This window comes from Calypte anna, chromosome 12 (genome assembly GCF_003957555.1).
Source record: "Calypte anna isolate BGI_N300 chromosome 12, bCalAnn1_v1.p, whole genome shotgun sequence".
In the NCBI taxonomy this organism is placed as follows: Eukaryota; Metazoa; Chordata; class Aves; order Apodiformes; family Trochilidae; genus Calypte; species Calypte anna.
Genome location: NC_044258.1, coordinates 5,506,490 through 5,524,549, shown reverse-complemented (window position 1 = coordinate 5,524,549; position 18,060 = coordinate 5,506,490). Strand labels below are relative to the sequence as shown.

The following is an 18,060-nucleotide window of genomic DNA, read 5'->3' as shown; positions in this document are numbered from 1 at the left end:
TGCACCCATGCACCCACGTGCACCCCGAGCCCTGGGAACCCAGCAGGGAGGAGCAGGGAGAAGGCGGTGGCAGGGGAGGGGGGGGTGAGGATGTGGGGTGGCATGGCAGGCTGCCAGCAACCTGCTGCTCTGCAGTGTAGCAGCCTAATGAGCTCTAAATGCTAAACTCCTCCATCATTGCAGGCCCTTTGCTGCCAGCTGATTATGCTGACACACGCATCCATATTGAGATGCTATTTACCCCCCTTGGTAGCTACAAAGGCCAGGCTGATGAGGTTATTTTTAGCTTCAAGGAGGAAAAAATAATAATACTACTTAAGACCTCCCCTAAAAACAATTAGGGAACCCTTTCTCACCCCCCAAAGAACAGCTCAGCCTCCCCATCCCACCACGTGGGGCCTGATCCTGCCATGGCTGAAGTCCAAGGCAGCTTCATTATTGGCTTGATCAGGATCAGACCTGACACTAATTAATTAGTCTGCTATTAGTATTAATTACTCACCATTACTGGGGAGGGTTGGGGAAGGGGCAGGCTCTGATTACTAATCCCAGGTCTTGATGTTCCCTAATTACAAGTGATTACCTGGGTGGGATGTGGCATGCTGGCAGGGCTGCTGTGTCCCCCCAAGATCCCCTGCTCCATGCTGGGGTGCAGGACATGCAGGCAGCTTCCTCCCAGTAAGGGCTTGGTGCCTGACCACCTCCCCAGGCACAACTAAGATTATGCTTGGAATGGGTTCTGGCAGCTCATCCATCTCAGCTGCCCTGCTTAGTTGAATCCCTTGGCCTGGGGTGGGGGATGACAACTGTGGCTAACAGCACCATCCATCATGGGAGGGGGGGCAGGTGAGTGGCCTTGGGTCAGGAGAGGACCCCAAAATGGTGTCCCCAGAGCAAAGGGTGCTGCTGCTCCTCCATGGCTGGGTATGGATGGCCAGGCTAGTGGGTAGGTAACCTGGCTAGCTGGGCTTGGTAGCCCCCTAGAGATCAGCAGCCCTCCTCAAATGGCTCCCTGTCCCTACTCTGCCAATGATCCACATGGCTGCCCCAGTGGAGAACAGTTAATAATTAAAGTGGAGGCAATTAACCTCAAAGACAATTAACCATAGCAGCAAGGCTATTAATTTTCTGACAAGAAGAGGGGACAGGTCCCTGCAGAGGGACAGGCAGGGGGTGCTTCCCCTGGCATCTAGGGCTCTTTGGCACATACCTAAAGACCTGTGCGTGGTTTGCTCTCCCTGCCTGTAGTTTTAGGCAGGAACTGGAGGCAGGATGGGCCAAAGCTCCCTATGGGCAGCACGGGAATGAGTGCTGCCAACCCAGCACACCTCTATCTGGACCGAAGGGGGGTGATTCCATCCAGCCTCACCTGCCCTTGGAATAAATGGCTGCTTACAGCTATCACTTAACCTGGTGCTGCCTGTCCTCTTGTCTCCCCATCCTCCCAGCTCACAGTTTCCAAGAGATTATTATTTTCCTGTTTGGATGGGAACACTGGCCTGGACCAAGTGCTGGCCACTGTGGCTGCAGCGAGGAGTAGGGTGAGGGGCAGCTCTTCACGCTTCATCCCTATACAAGGATTTATCCCTCCACCCCACGCTGCCTTCCTGGGAAGAGGGGAGGGAGGGGAGACTGAGCCGCAGCTCATTCGCCGCTTCCTGCGTTCCCGTGCCTGTTTATCAATGCCAACCATGTGTGAAATGAAAAGGGGAGGGAGCTGGGCTGCTCCCAGCTGAGGAGTGCTGGTCAAAGGACCCCCTGCCCACCCAACACCCCCTTACCAGGGCCGCCTGCGCACGTCGTAGAGGTCGATCTTATTGGGGGCTCTCCAGGGGGTGGCTGCGGGGGGGAAGGCAGGAGGTGAGTGAGGTGGGGGCTGTCCTGGGGAAACAACGAGGTGGGGGGACAGGGCAGAGGGATGCCCAGGGCTGAGGAAGCAGCTGGCTCCAGTGGGGAACTCCTGGGCTTCGGCACAGTACAGTTAGATGTGGCAGGCAGCCCCAAGGGCTGGTGGCAGGAGATCCTTGCTCACATCTCACTCAGGCTGCCCTCCTCCAGCCCCCCCAGCCGGCCACCGCCCCCTACCACGCACCAGGGTAGTAGCGGGTGACACCGGTGGCACTGCCGAACACCTGCCAGAGCAGGGAGGGATCCTCCTTCCGGTTCTCGATGAAGACATCCTCCAGAGCCTGCGTCCAGTTCAGCTCATTGAGGATGACGGTGGCTGCGGGAGACAAAGCCGGGGGCAATGGGTGGGTGTGGGGAAGCTGGGGGTGGGCTGGTGGCAGTGGGGAGCGTCGTGTCCCCATGATGTTGGCAGGGAGGGAGAGGTGGTGTGTCCCCTCTTCCCTTCTCATAGAGGAACCCACGTGGGCTTTCCTTTGGTCCTCTTGCTCCCCCGGCTCTCCAGCATCAGCCTGCTGTCCCTTGTCCCCAGCCCTTCAAAGACTCCCCCAGGCGCTCGCCATCCCTGTCCCCTGGCTCCGGGGCAGGGACAGCCCTGGCTGGGGACAACCAGCTTGCCATCTCACCCCCTTCCCAGGAAACGCCTTATTCCTCCTGTCACCGTGCCAGCCCCGCTCCCTGGGGACAGCCACCAGCTGGGAAACCAAGAGGTCGTGTCTCCTGGGCTCCGCTCTGCATCCCCGCTGGCCCCGCACCTGACGCAAAAGCAATTAAGATGCCGGCAAACAGCGGTTTTAAATTATTCAGCTATTAAAGCAAAAGATAAGCTGCTGGCAGCCCCAGCCTGTGATTAATCAAGGGGGGCTGGGAGAGCGCGGGGGAACCAGCACGGCCAGGCATGTATGGGGCTGGCCAGCCAGTGAGGGGGGGGGTTGCCCTGGGGATGGTGGGATCCCCCCTGAGCTCTTTGGGACACCCTCAGCAGCCCGGGGCCGCGGCGTGGAGGAGCTCCCAGGTGCTGCTGTGGGCAGGAGCAGGCAGCTGGCAGCACCCCAAAGACACTGCTCCTTCCTGGGGAGACTGCTCATGCGTTTTTGGGGGTTTCCTGGTGCAAGAGCTCCCCAGAGTGGCCACAAATTTGAGTACTCGAATTTACTCCTCAAACTTAGCTCTCCTAAGGCTTCCCCCTACACTTGTCCCTCCTCAAAACACCGTCATCACCAGTCCAAAGCTTCAGCATGGCCCCAAGGCACTGGCAGGACGTGGGCAGGTTTCACTCAGGGTGAATCCCCGGTCCTTCCATCCCAACACCACTGCTGAAGACTTCTCCTTCCCTCAGGCTGCTGTGCCTTCAAACCTCCACCTGCTCCAGCCGTATCTCCCCAGCCTGTGGCCACACAGAGCTCTGTGATCTGGGCTCTTGGGATGATTTCTTGTTTGGCTCTGCCACAAGAAGTGTTTTTTCCCGGGAGAAGGGGACATGAGCAGGCTGCCGGGCTCCAGCTTGTCAGGAGCAGCCCCAGGCAGCGCCACAGACACATCCCTGAGAGCCCCAGCAGTGCCTGCACCCCTATCCCCTCAGCCACACCAGGCTTGCACTGCATGCAGCCCCCATACTATCTTTGTGAAGAAACACAGCCCCTATACCATCTCTGCACAGTGCAGCCCCTATAGCAATCCCTGCTCATCAATGCAGACCCTAAACCATCCTTGCACACAAACACAGCCCCCCCCCAGAGCCCCTACACTCTCCTGGTGCTCAGAGCAATACGCTGTTGTTCATCGAAGCCCCCCTGGTGACATCCCCCATCCTTGTCCCCACCTTGTCCCTGTCCCCATCAGGGTGAGCCCAGCCCCGCCCCGCCAGAGAGCAATTGCAGGTTTAATTAAAAGCGGCACAGTAAATAAAACACATATAGGATGTAATTTGTGTGTGTAGCGAGGGGTGACGGCGGAGGGCGTCTCTGCAGCGGTTTAATTAGCGTGCCAGGCAGCGATAGTGCCTCTCCAGCGGGTCCCACCAGGGGCACGCTCTCTGCCGGCGGCTGTCTGGGGACCAGCGACGCTCGCTGGTGTCCCCAGCAGGAGGACACACGGGTGGCTCTGTGCCAAACCTGCTCTTTGGGGTGCAGTCGCTGAGCACCCTGCCCTGCACCCTGGTTTTTTTGGAGCCCCCTGGCACAGCCGGGAACTGTCTGATCCCTGTGCTGCTCCCCGTGGCTGTGGCCCCTTTCTCCCCTGGGACCCCTCACTGCTCCAACCCCTCTCCAGCATCTCTCTCCGAGCAGCCCTGAATTCCTGGAGATGGTTAATCTCCAATTTCCTCTCATCCCACGGCCGAGTGGGGGTGATTTATGTGGCCGTGGCAGGCTGGCAGCCGCGGCGTCGGCTAGAGAGTAGGGGTGAGGAGTAATGAATATTTCATCCCACACAGCCCGTCCCGCTGGCCACCCCCGCTCGCATGATGTGCTTCATTAGCTGCCTGGCCTGCGCTAGATGGGTAATAAAACTAATTGCAAATTTCTAATCCACTGCCACCGTGATGGAACCGTCGCACGGATGCGGCTCTGAGCACGGCCTCGCCGGTAACGAGCCCGTGTACCGGGGCAGGAACGTGAGCTCAGCCCCCATCACCGCTGAGACCACCCGGGAGCCCTCTACAAGTGTCACTAAAACAAGGGGATGCGGCGACAGTGGAGCCCTCGGTGGTGTGGGGAGACCAGGGGTCCCCCCAAGAGCAGGGAGCAGGGTTGGGAGCAGGATGCATCCCAAGGGTGCTGGAGGATGATCGCTGGCTGGCAGCGGTCCCCAGCTCGGTGCAGAGCAGCCACTAGAGGGAAATGGAGACCGATTGTCACCATGTACCACCGCGGCAGGGAAGGTAAGAGAGAGAGCTCTGGCAGCTCAGGGACTGTGTCACCTCCCGTTGGTGACTGAAATCTCATGTGACACGTCCTATCCTTTCTGTCTGTCCATCTGTCCCTCAGCCCATTGCTCCCTGCCCACTCCTGGGCTGATCCACCAACCCGGGACCCCTTTCTGGAGCAGCCCGTACCCTCCAGCATCCCCAGGGATATGGCCATGGGGCTGACACCCTCCATACCCCAAAGCACTACACTGTCCCACCATGGCCTTTGCTGCCTTCCTGCAGGAGTTCAGCTGCCTCACCCCCTATTTCACAATCTGTGAGGCACCATCCCTGCTTCACCCTCTCCCACCACTCAGCCCCATCTTGCTCCCTCCTATCAGATGGGAGCTGCTGCTGCTGCCATAATCCCTCCTATACTGATCTGCTCCGTCCCTCTGATCATCTCCAGCACCTGCTTTGAACTTCCTCAGGATCTGCTGAGCTCTTCTACGAGGACGGGAGGAGCACAGCTGTGCAGGCACAGCCCAGCTTTATCTTCTATCGAAATTACCATTTCTCCTTTGCTCTCCATCCCTTCCTAAAAACCCCTAACCCCTGAAGTGCCTCCGGCCCATGCTGAGCTTTTGGGAGTCCCTGGGGATGGACATGTCACCTTTGCCCTGACGTGGTGACTCTGCTGCTTCTCAGTGCCCATCTGGCTGGAAGCCAGGGTGCCCTGGCACCGAGACCCACCTGGGGCACCCCGGGTTGACAGTCCCCAGGGCTGCAGCACTCTGAGCAGGGGAGGGGAAGGCTGAGCCTGGCCTGACAGTGCAGAGCAGAGCAGAGAGGGTTAGGAAGGACACTCACAGCCTTTGTAGATGTCCGTGGGGATCTGCACGGCAGCGTATGAGTAGTTAACCTTGGTCTTGAAGTTGTCATCATCAGTGAACTCCAGCTTCAAGGAGTTGGACTTCTCCTTCTCGATCTCTTCTCCATCAGGATCGTCCTGGGGAAGGAGCAGAGCACATGGGGTCATCTGTGAGCACACACATCTGGGTGTGCCAGCCCTGGACACACAGCTGGAACACCACTGCCCAAAGTCCATCATCAAATATCCCCCTGTGAAGACAAGCAGTGCTGGCTTTCATGCCAGATTTGGCTGGCAGCACAGAAGAGTGGGTGTGCACAAAGGCAAACCTTGGTTACACTTGCTTCTACAGCTTTGGTAGCATGGCAAGCAGTAACCAGACAAAAAAAAAAAAAAAAAAGCTGAACAACGCCCTCCCCAAAAAACCTAAAACCAGACCAAACCAAACCAAAAAAAAAAGCCAGCCTTGAAAATCAATTAGTAGCAAAAGGCAACTATCAAAGAACAAATTAAAATGGAGTGCAGCTTAGTGCTCTGTCAATAAGCAATGCAAACAATATTTAATTATGGTGGAGAGATGGCAAATTCCCTGCAGCCGGTGCCACAGAGTGCTGCTGCACCTTCCCAGCCCTCCTCTTCCTTCCCACAGCCCGGCTGCCAGTCTGGCACTGGGATAGAACCCCTCTGGAAGGGATACACTGAACCAGTACAGGACAGCTGGGTGGCTGTGGGCAGGGGACAGGGTCAGAGTGGGGGAAAAGGGCTGGAGCTGAGTTGTGGGGCTTTGTGGTACGCAGGAGGAAGTGGGTGGCCTTGCTACCCACTGGGGAAATCACAAAGAAACCCAGGAGGTGCTGGATCCAGGCTGCTGTGTCCCTGCCACAAGCCCGGCAGCCAGCAATGGGTGTTTGCAGCTGGCCGTGAGATGCTCAGGGTGGGGAGGAGGATGCTGCTGCAGCATCTGCAGGGAAGCAGAACCGGATCTGGCCACTGAGAGGGAACGAGGGAGCAAATTCCCCTCAGGAAGCAGCTCAGTGCCTCTCCCTTTGTGCCTCCTCCTGAGTGTTGTGCCGATCTCCGAGCCTGTGTAAGGCTGTTTGATTGTGGTGGCAAAGATCAGCCCCAGAGAAACAACAGCCAACGTGACTGGAAGTGTGAGCAGCTCCAGGCGGGATCGTGTGGTGCTGTGATGGGGACAGCAGTCTGGAGGGATGGCCCCTGCCATCCTGTGGCAAAGCACCCTGGCACCAGCAGGGCCAAGGGTCAGGGAATGGTCCCATCCTGCTGTCCTCGATGGCCCCATACAAACTGCTCTCCCACAGCTCAGACTTCTCTCGACAAAACCCAGGGGATAAAAGAACTGAATTTCTCATGGGAAAAGCCATCGATTTAAAGGAAAATTACGTGTTTGGTAAATAAACTATGAAGCTCAGTTAAAAACCCATCCTGGCCTCCCTCCTGTGTCCTCTCCACAGATGAAATGGAGAGATGCTACCTGCCCTGTTCCAGCTCTGACCAGCCACCACCCCAGTGACATTCCCCTGACATTGTGAGGGGTGTCCAAACCATTCTCCACAGCCTGGGAGAGTAACAGGATTGACATGAGAGGTTTGGGCTTTAATTCCAGCTGATGGATTGCGAATGTAAACCCAGAGCTGATCCCGGGGTAGGGGCTCCAGCCATCCAGAATGATGCTGAACTCAAGTACAGCTGCAGCAGCCAAGTGAGAGGTGGGCAGGAACAGTCCCCACCTTCCCTGAGCCATATCACCAAGATTGAAATCCAGATTACACTCTCAGTTTCACATAAACCCAGAGGTAGGGCAGAAACCTGATTGCTAGGCCCCTGCAAAGCTGCACTGCTGCAGCAGAGCTGGCACCCCGGCTGCATGCCAGGCCACAGGCTATCTAGAGAGCAGATCTGTTCCCAGAACTGCCTTGGATGTGAGGTCAGGTCCCTGGGGAAAGCAAATGCCCATGCACTAGTTCGTCCCTGCCAACCTCTCCCAGCACCAGATGGTGATTTAGAGGTTCCTGCTGGAAACAGGCCTTAGAGGGGATAAAGCCATGACCCGAGGGCACCTGCAGCAAGAAAAGCACTGCTTTCACACTAAAAATGTTTTATACCCCCAGCTCAGCAAAGTCCTGGTGACACCTCCCCATCTCAGATCATCAGGGCACCCTGCCCAGGTCCAGCTCATCCACTGCCCCCTGATGTCACTGGGGAAAACCCAACCCTTCTTATGGGTATCCCCCAGCAGAGCTGGGACTACTGTACTTAATTACCACTCCCCAGTTTATTGTTGTTCCATTGTATCCCCCACTTCCAAGGGGCTCATCTGTATTCTGTGAGGTTCGGGGCTGTCTGGCTGCTCTCATTCATGGAGCTGTAAAGAGGGAAATGCATAGATCTCGGAGACAAACATAGAGCTGTCTGTACGTGGGACACTTCATGCATCACTGACACCTATATGGCAATGAGACCCATGGGAAGAACTGATGTTATCCAAGCCATGCTTACCCATTATCCATAAATCTCCTGACCTCAACTGAGTTACTCCTGTTTAAGCCAAGCTGAATTTGCCACCTGAAATGGGGTCACTTCCACCCATATGAAGGCAGGCAAAGCTGTTACTAGCCCAGGCAGGGATGGGAGCATCTCAGTGCAGGCTGGAGCTACAGAGAGCCACCTCAGAAGACCAGAGGAAGAAACACTGCATTGAATTTATATTAGAGCAAAGGAGAATATGATTCAAGTTTTGGATTTACACCGGTGTAATGGTGAGCATCTTGGCAGGCCCCCAGACAGATTTCACAGCACTTCTCATCATTACATTTCAAAAGAACCTCGAAACATCTATTTAATGTCTGATCTGTTACAATATGTAGGACGTCACAGAAGCAGACGCCACAGTTTGAATATATCATTTGCTACACATCATTAGAAATTGACTCGATGGCAATATATCAATATTATACATATTTATTGCTTCAGCAAGAAGCCATTGCGTGCCGAGAGCTTTTGCCATCTCTGGTGCTTTAGCAGCTGGGTTGCCAGTCACAAGATTGAGAGCAGCCCTGAGGAGAAGGACTTGGGGGTACTGGTGGGTGAAAAGCTGGATGTGAGCCGGCAACGTGCAGCCCATAAAGCCAACCCTGTCCTGGGCTGCACCAAGAGAAGCATGGCCAGGAGATCAAGGGAGGTAACTCTCCCCCTCTGCTCCTGTGAGACCCCACCTAGAGTACTGTGTCCAGTTCTGCAGCCCCCAACACGGGAAGGATGTGGAGTGATTCTGGAGGAGGTGACAAAGATGATCCAAGAGCTGGAGCACCTTTGCTATGGAGACAGGCTGGGAGTTGGGGCTGTTCAGCCTGGAGAAGAGAAGGCTCCAGGGAGCCCTTACTGCAGCCTTTCAGTACTTAAAGGAGCTTATAAGAAAGATGTGGATAAGCTTTGTAGTAGGGCCTGTAGAGACAGAACTCTGTGGTTTTAAACTGGAAGAGAGGAGATTCAGACTAGTTATAAAGGAAGAAATTTTTTACACTGACAGTAGGGAAACACTGGCCCAGGCTGCCCAGAGAGGTGATAGATGCTTCATCCCTAGAACCATTCAAGGTCAGGTTGGATGGGACTCTGAGCAACCTGATCTTGCAGGTTTATTCAGTTTTACTCCAATTTTACTGCTTTGTGGCTCCCTGTCCTTGCACTCCTGATGGGCAAGGGGTAAAACTCAAAGACACCTCGATGCTCAGTGAGCACCAGTAGCACCAAGCAAGAGCTTTACTGGAGGCTGCTGGGCTCTTGACAAGTACTTGCCCTCCATCACATCCAGCCTGGTGCTGGCTGAGGACAAGTCACGGGCAGAAGGACTACTGGGGGGTCCCCACTGGTGACAGGGTTTGGAGATGCAGATCAAGCCAGGGATATGACCCAGAGATGTGACCCAGGGATGTGACTTGGAGCCACAGGTCAGGCAGCTCCTGTGGATGCAGACACCTCTATTCACTGCTCATCTCCATGGGAACGAGCCATCACAGCTAATGATGGGATGGTGACAGCTTAAATGGCAGCACTGATGACAAAAGCAGAGCTGAGCCAGCCTGTGGCCACCCCAGGACACCAGCTGGGTCTGGCACCTCTGGACAAGCCAGGTAGCCACAGTCTTCCCCCCCAGCACTGGCAGAGCTCTTGCAAACCACAGCATCCCAACAGCAGCCCTGCATCCCATGTCCTGTCCCTCACACACCCAATCAAGAATATATCCCAACACATCCTACATTTCCCAAGGAAATGTTAAGTCAGGGAAAACCAGCAAAATATTCATAATCAAGACGTCATGATTATCACTAACAATGAACAACAATGCCAGCCCCTGGCACATGGCTGAGAAACTCTAGGCCTATGCAAAAGGGTATTTCTCCTTCTTAAATTTCTCAGCTTTTCCTGAAATGCAGCAATTTAATACCAAAGAGGGAGATGATGTGTTCTCCAGCCACGTTCCTGGTTTCACAGCAGCCCAGGTTATAAATAACAATCAGTCTCTCCCGCCAGCCTGCTCCCCTACCCCCTCTTCCTTTTTTTAATCTTTGCCAAAGGTACTGTTTAGAGATCTTTTGAGATCATTTATTTTTAAATTACCAGGCAAAGGAGAGAAGAAGGGGAAAAAAAAAAAAAAGCAAAAGCAAAAAGGCGAAAGAAAGAAACTTCTGGGGCTGATAGCTTATCGGGAGGAAATCCAAATGTCACATTAGTTGAGAAAGTTGGAAGATTAAATTTTCCAACACCCTTCATCTGCTGCTGACATTTTGGGGCTTTTTTTTCCCCTCCTCCCACTCCTGCCTGGCTGCACCTTGTGAGCAGGGTGAGCAATGAGCAGGCAGCCCCTGCCTGTGGCTGGGCCCAGTGGGTGCTTGCCCTTGCCTCCCTGCCCCAGAGGGTGCTGAGCCTGGTGGACCCCCAGCCTCCCACCACCATCTCTCAGGCTCTCTCCCCTCCCAAGGACCTGGAGCAGGTGTCCAAAGGACAGGGACAAAGATCAGGGCTTGCATAGATATTCCCAGGGGTTGGCATCAGGTCCTGTACTGCCACAGAGAACATCTCTCCAACTGTGGGAGGAGCAATGACAGCAGAACATCTCCTGGTCAGTTTGTGGAGCCAACAGCTCCAGGCTGATGCAAAGCAGAAAATACAGCCTGCAGCATGGTCCTCCAGCCAGGACCTGGGCATGGCTCCATCACCTCCCATCCACCAGTGGCACATCCCAGGGGGTTTGGGCCTTGGTTGTGCTTTAAGGATCATCCCCTTTCATAAACACAGTAGTAAAGATGGAAAATCACTATTTCTGTGTTGCTCTGCCTGAAATACCCAGCTGCTGGTTTGCACACTCCTCCACGGACAAACCCCACAGCCCTTGCTAGTAAGGAAAGGTGAAAACTTTGCTTCTGCAAACATTTTGAGAGCTTTGGGGACCCCCAGGAAAATTTTATGATTTTCCCATTTGTTAAAAACCACTTGGAAATCCAAAATCTGTTTTGAAAGATAGTGGAGCTGAAGTGCAACCCAATGAATAGGAAGCTCATTCCTTTCAAGCTGTAGTTAAAGCCAGCAAAGGCTGGTGAATAAGCCCCAGTTAGGCTGAATAGGCATTGTCCATCAGCACTAACTCCATTGCAGCTAGATTCTGCTCCATTTAAATATAAAAATTGAAGCTAAATAATGAAAAAGACAGAAAGAGTGCTATTTAGTTCCATTCAGACCCTTGGGTATCATCTCCCTCCTTTTTTTTTCTTTTAGCATCACCTTCTTTTCTCTCCATTTATGTTTGCTGGAACTAAATTTGCTGGGATTTCACCAGCAAGCAGGAACTGCATTGATAGGGAAGCACTGGCCCTGCTGGCCCCACAGCCCATGGCCAGAAGACACCCCCATTTTGTTTGATATGTGCCCAGAGGAGAACTGAAGTTGGTGTGGCTGACGCTGGAAGGGTGTTCTTCCCAGTGACAAGCCACCCCCCTTGGGGAAGGGCTGGGGACCAGGGAGCTGAGCCCCACGGTCCCCAGGGACACCTTGGGACACCATGGTGCTTGGTGCACCTGAAGGGTTTGGCAGGCAAAGGTGGAGATGACTCCTGTTTCCTAATCCTGCCTAATGTAAGCAGGGATGCTCTCCTACCCTGCAGAAATGGATATTCCCAAAGCTGCCAGCCAGGAGCTGCCAGCTTGGATCCTCCCTGCTGGCACCAGCTGGGGGTGGGACTGCACAGGGCAACACTGGCTCTGGGGACATCCAGCTCCCCTGTCTCCTGCCCCATGGCAGTGATGGCAAAAGCCCTGCCCAGCCTGAGGGATACATGAGCCCTTCTCCTTGGCCCTTGTTCCGGGCTGTCTCCTCCTGCCTACACCACCAACCAGGTTTTCCTCTGCTTCTATCCAAGATCCTCTTTAATGCATTTTAAGCCCATTAGCTCCATCCTCTCTGGAGCAGCCATGAAGAGCAGGATCCTGCCTGTCCAGCTTTCCTTGGGCTGGGGTGGGACAGAAGACACCCCCTGCTCCCAGTGAGAGGGACCTTAAGCAGGGAGGGATGCTCCTGATCCATGATGGGAAGAGCAAGCATCCTCCCCTTTGGTCACAGCATCTGCATGACTTCCTTCCACCTCCCAGGCTCTTCCTGGCTCCTGCTTTCCCCGCCAAGAAGCCCTGCCTGCTGTCACCACCTGGGCATGGTGGCACTGGTGGTTTGTTGATGCTTTCAAGGTATCCATCCTCTGCTCCACCCTGCCCCCAGCTTCAGTGCATCGTCTCCAAAGCAGTTGGTGGGACCCCATCAAGCCTGGATCCTCCCTTCCCTTCTGCACATGGTCTTCTAAAGGCTCGTCGGGTCATCCCAGGATTATTTTTGGACAAGGCCCTATGGTTTGCAAGTGGTTTGCTGCCAACACCATGTGCTGCCATCCCTCCACTCCTGCTGCAGGACCCATCCCTCAAAAGCACATCTGCTGCTGACTCTGCCTTGGACAAGGGCTTGTCCCAGGACACCAGCACTGTCTGGAGCTGCCCCCAAGCCCCACCCTGCTCTGCCTGGGGCTCCTGGTCAGCTTTGAGGACACTTCAACTCCTCTGCTCCCCAGCCACACCATGCCAAAAGCATCACTGAACCTGTATTTTGAAAGGATCCCATGGTATGGCATGAGATGAGAGGTGGGTGACCACCCCAGCAAAGTGGGTGGAGCACCCGTGGCATGGCACCTGAGTGCCATCACTGTCACTGTCACTGTGTGGAGGAGCCATCAAATGCCAACCCCCTGGGGAGGACCCGGGGGAGCGGAGCTGTCGGGTCTGTATTTAAAGCTCTGATTGCCAGAAATCACGGGATGGCTGTGCTGGGAGGGGGGGCAGAGAATTAGATTCAGGCTCTAATTAAACGTTTACTCTTCATTTGAATTTCAGATGCCAGCTTTAATTTTAGAAATTTTTGCAGGCAGTGGAGCAACCTGCCCACCTGCCTGCTGCTGGGCCCAGAGATGGCAGACAGATGCCACCACAGCTGGGCTGGTGGGGGCACACTGGGCACTTGCTGCCCACCACTGGGTCTTATTACACCGTGTTGTACCATGTCTCCTCCAGGGACAGTGCTGGGACAGTCCCATAGAGGGGCTCAGTGCAAGGCAGGGGTGGTGGCAGTGCCAGCAGTGAGGCAGGGACAGTACTCACATATTCAGTGTCAGCCTTGGAGTCGTAGTACTCGATGTCTTCCTCCTGCAGAGAAAAGGGAGAGCTGAGTTAGGGCAGGGCAAGGATGCAGAGGGTTCCCATCACCACCCTCCCTCCCCCTTACTCATCCCTGCAGGACCTCCATCGTGCTGCTGGGAGCCACCACATCACCAGGGACCAAACCTTGCCCACCCCACGCTGATCCTGGGACATGGTTGGGACCCCGCACCCCCTCATCTGCTCTCCAAGGACTGATCATCATCTGCTCTGCTTCCCTCCACTGAGCTGCAGCAGTCTGGGGCCACACACAGCCTCTGCCAGGGACTGGTGTGACCGTGGCCTTTGTGCTGCCACCAGGCATGAAGCTGCACTGTGTCCCCACACCCGGGATGGTTTGGTCCTGCTGTGGGAGGGCAGTGTGGCACTAGTAGGTCCCACAAATGGGCAGAGCTCCAGCACAGGCAGGGAGCTGAGCATCCTCAACTCTGTGAAGAAACCTCCATCCTTAATTTGGGGTATTTAGCTCCTATTTACGCATCAAGGTCTGCTCGGAGTCCTCTTCCCTCTATGTCAAGATGTGAGGCAGCTGATAGAACTCCTAAAGAGGCAATTCAGAGAGCAGCCAGGCTGTCACAGCAGCGTTCCCTGTGCCATCAGAAGGGGTAATTAAAAGGCACTCAGAGCCTCTTCTCTGCGTGTGGGGACGCGAGCGTCACCGTGCAAACGTGTCTGCTGCTCCATCAGCTGTCAGACACCGTGCCAGCCAGCAGCCCTCCTGCTCCCACCACCACTGCTCTGGGGTGATCATCACCACTGTTATCCAACAAGGAGAGCCATCCAGGCCCAGAACAGAAACTCGGCCAAAACCTTAATTTGTCCCCCCCAACTCCTGCTCTGCTGTTGCCACTGTAGCACCCAACAAGGCCAGGGCTCATGGCAAAGATGGTGGCACCATGACACCCAGTGGCAGGGGGACCCCAGCAGGCTGTGTGGCTGATGTCCCCCTGGGATGAGGAGTGGCAAGGGCACAGGGGCTGGGTGGGTGTCTTGGTGGACTCTGCAAGTCCAATTGTGGTGATAAGCCAGGGCTGAGAGGGGAAATTGAACAAAAAAATGGACACAGCATCTTCCAATTTCTGCTGTTAAAAAGCTTAGTCATTAGGGGATGTACTTATTAATTATCTGTGATTTCTTGTGAAATGCTGAGGGGTTTACAACAACAAGGGAAAAATAATTAAAATTCTCTCTGGATACCCTCCCAATGCCTCTTCCAGCCCCACACTCGCCCCTGCCCCTCACTGGTGTGGCCATCTCCCTGGCTACATGGCCATCTGCACTTCCTAATTAAAGGAACCCCCAGGAGGCCCATAACACAAATGAGCTAATTTCATGTTTAATGATCTTTAATCAGAAGTGAGTGGGACTAACAACAGCCATCCAGAAGGTGCTTTGTTATTAATTTTATCTTCCATTGGCTCCTCTGAAAAGCCTGAGTCCCCTCTGAGATGTGGTGGCCCCCTTCACAGGGAGCAGCCCTCCTGGAAGGACATCTCTCCCACCCACTTCCCTTGCCAGGAACTTTTTCAAGCTCAGGAGAACCCAGGTGAGATCCCAGCCCCACTCCACACCACAGCTGAGGTTTGGACATGTGAGATGGCACATGTGGGACAGCCAGTGTCACCATGGCCCTGGCACTGTGACACGCCCTGATACCAGGCCCTGCTCTCCTTGCCACAGCTCCACTGATGCTGGGGGTGGTTTCTGGGGCACAGGAGCTGGCAGGGAATCCATACACTCAGCACCCCAAGGCTGGTGGGAATTTATTCCAGGAAGGGGAGACAGAGGCCTTGGAGATGCTCTAAAGAGATGCTGGGTATCTCTTGAGAGGAACATGGGCTCCTACAATTTCCTCATCTAATCCTCCCCTCCTCCTCCTCCTCCAGTCCGTGTTAAAGCCAGCACCCAGCCTGTGTAAATAGCATGGATATGTCTAGAGCCTTTCAGAATAAATACCAGTAAAGAAAACAAGAGGCTGAAGATGTCGAGGGATTTCAGGGCAAAACACTGTCCCTGTCTCCTGCAAATGAGCCTGCAAAGAGCCACTGCTGGCTGGGGCTGGAGGGGAGGTGAGTGGCAGTGGCACTGCAAGAAGCTCCGTGTCACTGTGGATGACCAAGGGGCAATTTCAGTCTCCTCAACCCACAGGGTGAAGCCAGTGAGAAGGGCTTTGGGAGAGTAATCTGCAAGTGCCAGGGGAGCTATCTCCCAGGCTTCTCTGGCAAAACCACCCTACAACCACTGTGCCAACACTAAGTCCTTGACTCTGCTCCTTTCCCTGCTTTACACCAAAACACCAAGCAAAAGGCTAACTAAGGAAACCAGGCTGGAGCCCTGCCAGCAGCTCCAGGGAGGACCCTGCTCTGGCATGGGTGCTCCCCAGACACATCCTGGCAGATCAGGTTTGAGTCAAAGCCCATGACAAGGAGGGGCATGGAGGGGACTTAGGTGGGTGATGAGGGATCTCCTCCCTGTCACCTCCCTAAAGAGCACTCAAAGAGGCCTTTTTTTCACCTAAAACAATTACAGCAACTAAAAATAACACTAGAAAAGTCAGTGCTCTGCTACCTTGCTGCAGCCTGGCAGTTTGGCCCAAACCTCCAGGTCAGTGATCTAACAAGGTGGCACTCAAACCATGTCAAGCACACAGCTGCCACCAGCCTGAAAAAGCCTGGGAGGAAGCTGCTGGTGGCCACCAGCTCCTGCTCCAGCCCATCCAGCCAGAGCACACAAGTGACAGTAGAGGGGCCACAGCTCACTCACCCCCTAAAAGTCTTCTGTAAGATCCCCTGACTGGCTAAGCCTTCTCCTCCCCATGCTGTCCCCTGCAGGACTGCTCACTGCTATCTTCTAAAGGTCACCCTGCTGACTGCATGCCCTGGGGACACTGCAGCTCCTCAGGCCAGCTCTGCAGGGAGCTCCCACAGCACCACATTGGCTTTGGTCCATCCCATCCCTCTTGCTGTGGGATTCATTTCTCCAAGCTGGATCCCAAGCCAGAAACTGCCCATTTCTCAGCTACTATGCAGGGCTGGTGGCAGGGCCAGCATGCCAGCTCATAGCCTGTCCACCTGGGGACAAGCTGGGTGACAGGGATGTGTCCCTGTCCTTACCCATGGGCAAGTCAGCAGGTGAGGAGAACATACAGGAGCTGGCACTGTGCAGTGCCTCTGCTCACCAGCCCATCCTTCCCCTGCCAGCAGCACTTATAATGGGCAGGGAACACTTAGGGAGTTTTTCATGTCCCTGAACCATTATGCACACTGGAACAGTGACAGATTCTGCTTATGGTTGCACCCTTCTTATAAAAACCAGCCTGCCAAGCCTGCCCACGTTGGTAGCTGTGCCTGGGGATGGCTCCATGCCAGCCAGTTTGTCCCAGCTGGTAACTGGGGCCAGATGTCCCAGCTGGGTGAGGGCTCACCTCCCAAGGTCTCCCAGCTCTGCCCCTCTCAGGCAGCAGCTGTGTAACACGGCAAGGAAAATGCTCCTGCAACAGCTGTCATGGGTGGTGTGAGGGCCACAAAGGGTCCCAAAGGGATGGGGTGAATTCCTGGGTCAAACTCCCTCCTGTGACCCATGCCTGGCTCTGGGTATCACAAAAACCTCTGGCAGTGGCTCCCCTGGGTCAGTGAGACCTATCCTTCCACCAGGCTAAAGCTGTCCTTGTCCATACACATCATCACAAATCCTTCACCACCTCCTGGGAGGAGGAAAATAATCATGGTCACACCAGCCACCACAGGCTGCTGGATGGGCCCAGGATGGGTCCCCAGAGCTGCTGGGGGACCAGGCCTTTCCTGCAGCCCGTGCCACACCAGTCCCCTGGCATCCTATCCAGCAGCAGTCGCTGTATGCATTACCAAGGAGAGGTGGAAACAGTCATCACAATCTGCCTAGCCATCTTCTTTTTTTTTTTTTTTTTTAAAAAAAAGCAATTTCCTCCCTCTGTCTCTCTGACAGAGCTGGGGAAATATTTAAGTGACCCGTCAACAGTTTTTTCATCTCCCTGAGAGGATGTTTTATCTGATCACGCCTCACCAGCTATTCTTCTTTACACAGAATCTCCCATCCTCTCATCCTCTTCTGCTCCTCTGACACTGCATCCAACAAGACAGAGCCTCCTTCCCCCTCCACTGTACCCAGGTACCACCAGGATGCCAGCACCCACACAGAGTTGTGGGGTGCTGGGGATCCCCTGCTCTGTCAGCCATGGATGGGGGGGGGAAGGTGGCAGCACCTCCATTGAACCAACACAGCCATGGGGCCACCACAGGTGGCCCAACCATCTTGCTGAGGGGTGGGGTGGGTGAGGAGAACCTCCCTGAGCCCCATCCTTGGCTTTTAAGAAGGAGCAGCACCAACATGGGGTTTTTGTGAATGGTTTTCTTGCTCTGCTTTTCAGCCAGATCAGCTCTACAGCAAGGTTGGTGCTTTAACACAGTAATTCTCCGAGCGTAATGAAAGCTGACATTATATCAAACACAATAAAGACTCTCAGTTGATGGAGATCATTCCTGAACACACAAACCCATTACACTGAAAAAAAAAATATCAATTCTACACACTCGCCAGCCAAAAGAAAATGTGATTTGTTATCTAAAAGGGGGTTATAAACACAGCTTCAATGCACTTTCTGTGCTGTAATGAAAACTGGGTTTGAAATG

The 18,060-nt window shown here is 54.5% G+C and overlaps 1 protein-coding gene across 1 annotated transcript in view; it reads right to left on the bottom strand.

The window, feature by feature from the left end:
• CACNA2D2 (calcium voltage-gated channel auxiliary subunit alpha2delta 2) overlaps positions 1–18,060 on the bottom strand; it is a 199,559-nt gene that overhangs the window by 18,393 nt on the left and 163,106 nt on the right. The window contains 4 exon segments of the mRNA XM_030458167.1: positions 1,782–1,839; positions 2,093–2,224; positions 5,624–5,762; positions 13,337–13,381. Of these exon segments, the coding sequence (XP_030314027.1) occupies positions 1,782–1,839; positions 2,093–2,224; positions 5,624–5,762; positions 13,337–13,381 (374 nt within the window).